This window comes from Rhagoletis zephyria, unplaced genomic scaffold, assembly GCF_001687245.7.
Source record: "Rhagoletis zephyria isolate East Lansing unplaced genomic scaffold, Rhagoletis_zephyria_1.1 Rzeph_scaffold_38705, whole genome shotgun sequence".
NCBI classification, from domain to species: domain Eukaryota; kingdom Metazoa; phylum Arthropoda; class Insecta; order Diptera; family Tephritidae; genus Rhagoletis; species Rhagoletis zephyria.
Genome location: NW_016195760.1, coordinates 1 through 2,994, shown reverse-complemented (window position 1 = coordinate 2,994; position 2,994 = coordinate 1). Strand labels below are relative to the sequence as shown.

At 51.3% G+C, this 2,994-nt stretch overlaps 1 protein-coding gene across 1 annotated transcript; it reads left to right on the top strand.

Moving 5' to 3' along the window:
• The first annotated feature begins 1,578 nt into the window (after positions 1–1,578).
• On the top strand, positions 1,579–2,536 carry LOC108354730 (predicted GPI-anchored protein 58). Its single transcript, XM_017605904.1, has 2 exons — positions 1,579–1,989; positions 2,072–2,536. Exons 1-2 carry the CDS (start codon positions 1,579–1,581, stop codon positions 2,534–2,536), a joined length of 876 nt encoding a protein of 291 aa, XP_017461393.1.
• Positions 2,537–2,994: the final 458 nt, after the last annotated feature.

The window sequence follows — 2,994 nt, the reverse complement described above, 5'->3', positions numbered from 1 at the left end:
AAAACAAAAGTGCTTCTTTCGGGTTAACAATTAAAGCAGTGGAAAAAAGCTAACACGACGATGCCTGTGCTGCAGGAGAACTACTGCAAAGGCAGCAGGTGATGGTGGACCCACATTGAGGTTGCAGTAAGAGGGACTGACTGATTGCCAAGGGAAACTTGGATACACTGTGTGGAAACACAGCAAATGGTGGTGGTGGTCAAAGCGTAAAGCGAAGACGCACGAGCAATTACCATTCACATTGCGTGTCGTTGATTCATCAGAAGAAATGAAAAGACAGTGCACCACGAGCTGTGACATTGAAACAGTGAACAAGGTGGGCAATTATCAACAATGCGAACTAATTGTGCGGAACCGAGGTGGTGTATCAGTGGACATCCAAATAGGTGCAACTGTGAAAAATTTTAAGCGCAGGGATTATGGAAAGGAAGTACACTCAAGCTGCGAAAGTTTTACCAGCAATAGAAAAAGCAGCTGTTGAAGAGGTAAAACTTACGGGCGTCGCCGTTGTTGTTGCTAAAGTAAGAGCCAAGTTTCAGTAGCAGTCATCGTCTTCCAGCAGTCATCACAAAAATTGGCATTCAATGGCTAGAAAAGGAGAGAGCGTAGGACACAGTATCATCATCAGTATCATCATCGGAGAGTCGCTGAGTGGGAGATAACCGATAAAGACCAAAAGAACAGATGACACTTACCAGCTCGATGTCAGACCAATCCACAGTCTGTCACAAGCAAACAAACAACAAACCGGCAAAACAGTGGCAAACGGAAAAAGAGTATAATGGACAGTGTTTTTGTGTATCTTTCTTTGGTAATTGCACCGGAAATCACAGCAGTTAGAGTTAGTTAGATCATTGTTTGTTCGCCAGAACCAGGAAAAGAGTTGGTAGCCAAGCGCTGCGAAGTTACGCCGCAGCGAAGTAGCGATTGCAGTACTGCGAAATAAAAAAATGAAAAACAAACCAGCGGACACGTACTCTGTGAAGGGCAGGGCAAAGAAAGCTTTCTCGAGCTCGCGCGCGTGCTTGCTTTCTTTTGTCAACGGCCGCCGCCGCTCCGCTAGTTCAGCAGCAGCAGCAGCAGCAGTTTCTTTCTCTTTCTCTCTCTCATCTTGGACATCGGTTCTATTTCTCTCTCTCTCTCTCTTCCTTTCACCACCCAAACCCANCGAAGTAGCGATTGCAGTACTGCGAAATAAAAAAATGAAAAACAAACCAGCGGACACGTACTCTGTGAAGGGCAGGGCAAAGAAAGCTTTCTCGAGCTCGCGCGCGTGCTTGCTTTCTTTTGTCAACGGCCGCCGCCGCTCCGCTAGTTCAGCAGCAGCAGCAGCAGCAGTTTCTTTCTCTTTCTCTCTCTCATCTTGGACATCGGTTCTATTTCTCTCTCTCTCTCTTCCTTTCACCACCCAAACCCAATCACCCCGTCGCACCAGAGAGTCACTCTCCGACCACTGTTGTTCACAGTTTGACTCTCACTCACCGCCACTGCGTCCTCCACCACCGTCAACTCGCCGTATCATCATCATCATCGGCCACCACCACCGGCAAAACAGAGTTGTTGTCAACTGTGCACACCATGTCTGAAGCGGCGATCAGTTCCCCAGCGGCGGCAGCGGCGGAGGCAGCTAGCCCATCATCACCGACACCTGCACCAGAAAAGAAGGAGACAACCAGCGGCGGCGGCGAGACTTCTGGCAGCCAAGCGGAGGCAAAGCCAGTCGACCCTGCAACAGCAGCAGAAGCAGCAGCAGCAGCCACCACTACGCTGCCAGACATTGCAAAGCCGGAGAGCGCACCCGAGTCACCGGCGGCGACAGCAGAGGCAGTGAATACAACTGAAACCAGCAGTGAGAAGCCATCCACCGGGGAGACCACGACCATCAACACTACCGACAACAGCTCAGCGCAACCAGCAGCAGAGGCCAGCGGTGGTGAGCAACCGGCGGTGGCTAAAGAAGAGCCCGAAGAAGAAAAGATGGAGGTCGAGGTATGTTGTTGTCACTTGTGCCTTCTTTTCTCACAGCTTCTAACATTGTTCCTCTTATCTCATGACATCATCACCACCCTAGGAGTCAAAGCCCACTGAGGAGCTGGCAACCGCTGAAGCGTCTAACCACGCGGAGAACAATGTGTCCGAGACGGCCGCCGCGGCCACTCCGCCGGCGAGCGAGCCAGTCGAGGCCGAGATGCCCGCCGCTGCCAACGCTGACGTCAAGCCAACGCTGGCAAATCTGCAAGGCACCGGCAGTGACAGCGGCTCCGCAGCGGCCACTCCTGCACCGGCCACGCCGGCCTCTGCCGACTCGGTGAAGGTGAAGAGCGAGGTGAAGAAGGGCGGCTCGGGCAGCACCGCCTCGAAGATTGACCTGCAGAAGGCCCCCGTGCGCCAGTACCTGGACGTGACCGTCGTGCCGGCTCTCCTCGCCGCCCTCTCTGCTGTGGCCCGAGAACGACCAGAGAAGCCGATCACCTTCCTGGGCGACTTTCTCCACAACTTTGCCAAGCAGAACTCCAACGAGATGGCCACTGATTAAACAACCACGACAACAACAACAAAAGCGCGCGCTGAAAGGACATACAATTCGAAGGAAGAAATTCCTCCACAAAATAGCCTCCACCATCACTCAAAATCAGTATGTTCTCTTCAACTTCGGAGGTTTTCTCTGTATATGCTCTCTGTCTCTCTTCTTATTTTAAAGCACCCACTNTGAAGAAAGAAATTCCTCCACAAAATAGCTTCCACCAACACTCAATATCAGTATGTTCTCTTCAACTTCGAAGGTTTTCTCTGTACATGCTCTCTGTCTCTCTATGTCTCTTTTCTTATTTTAAAGCACCCACTTCATTTGGGCAACAACACTTCACACTTTTAAGCAAGCAAACACACACCTACACACACACTAGCAGTACCCTCACCGCGGCTTGAGACGAATTCCTTTTCCCCTCCTCTTTCCTCGCCGCCGGTGACGATCCTCATTTCTTATCTCTCTCT

Bases quoted from the DNA above. Each gene is read 5' to 3' on its own strand.
- LOC108354730 (XM_017605904.1), top strand. From the start codon at position 1,579: ATGTCTGAAGCGGCGATCAGTTCCCCAGCGGCGGCAGCGGCGGAGGCA. The intron at 1,990-2,071 runs GTATGTTGTTGT...TCACCACCCTAG, and splicing joins AAGAAAAGATGGAGGTCGAG to GAGTCAAAGCCCACTGAGGA.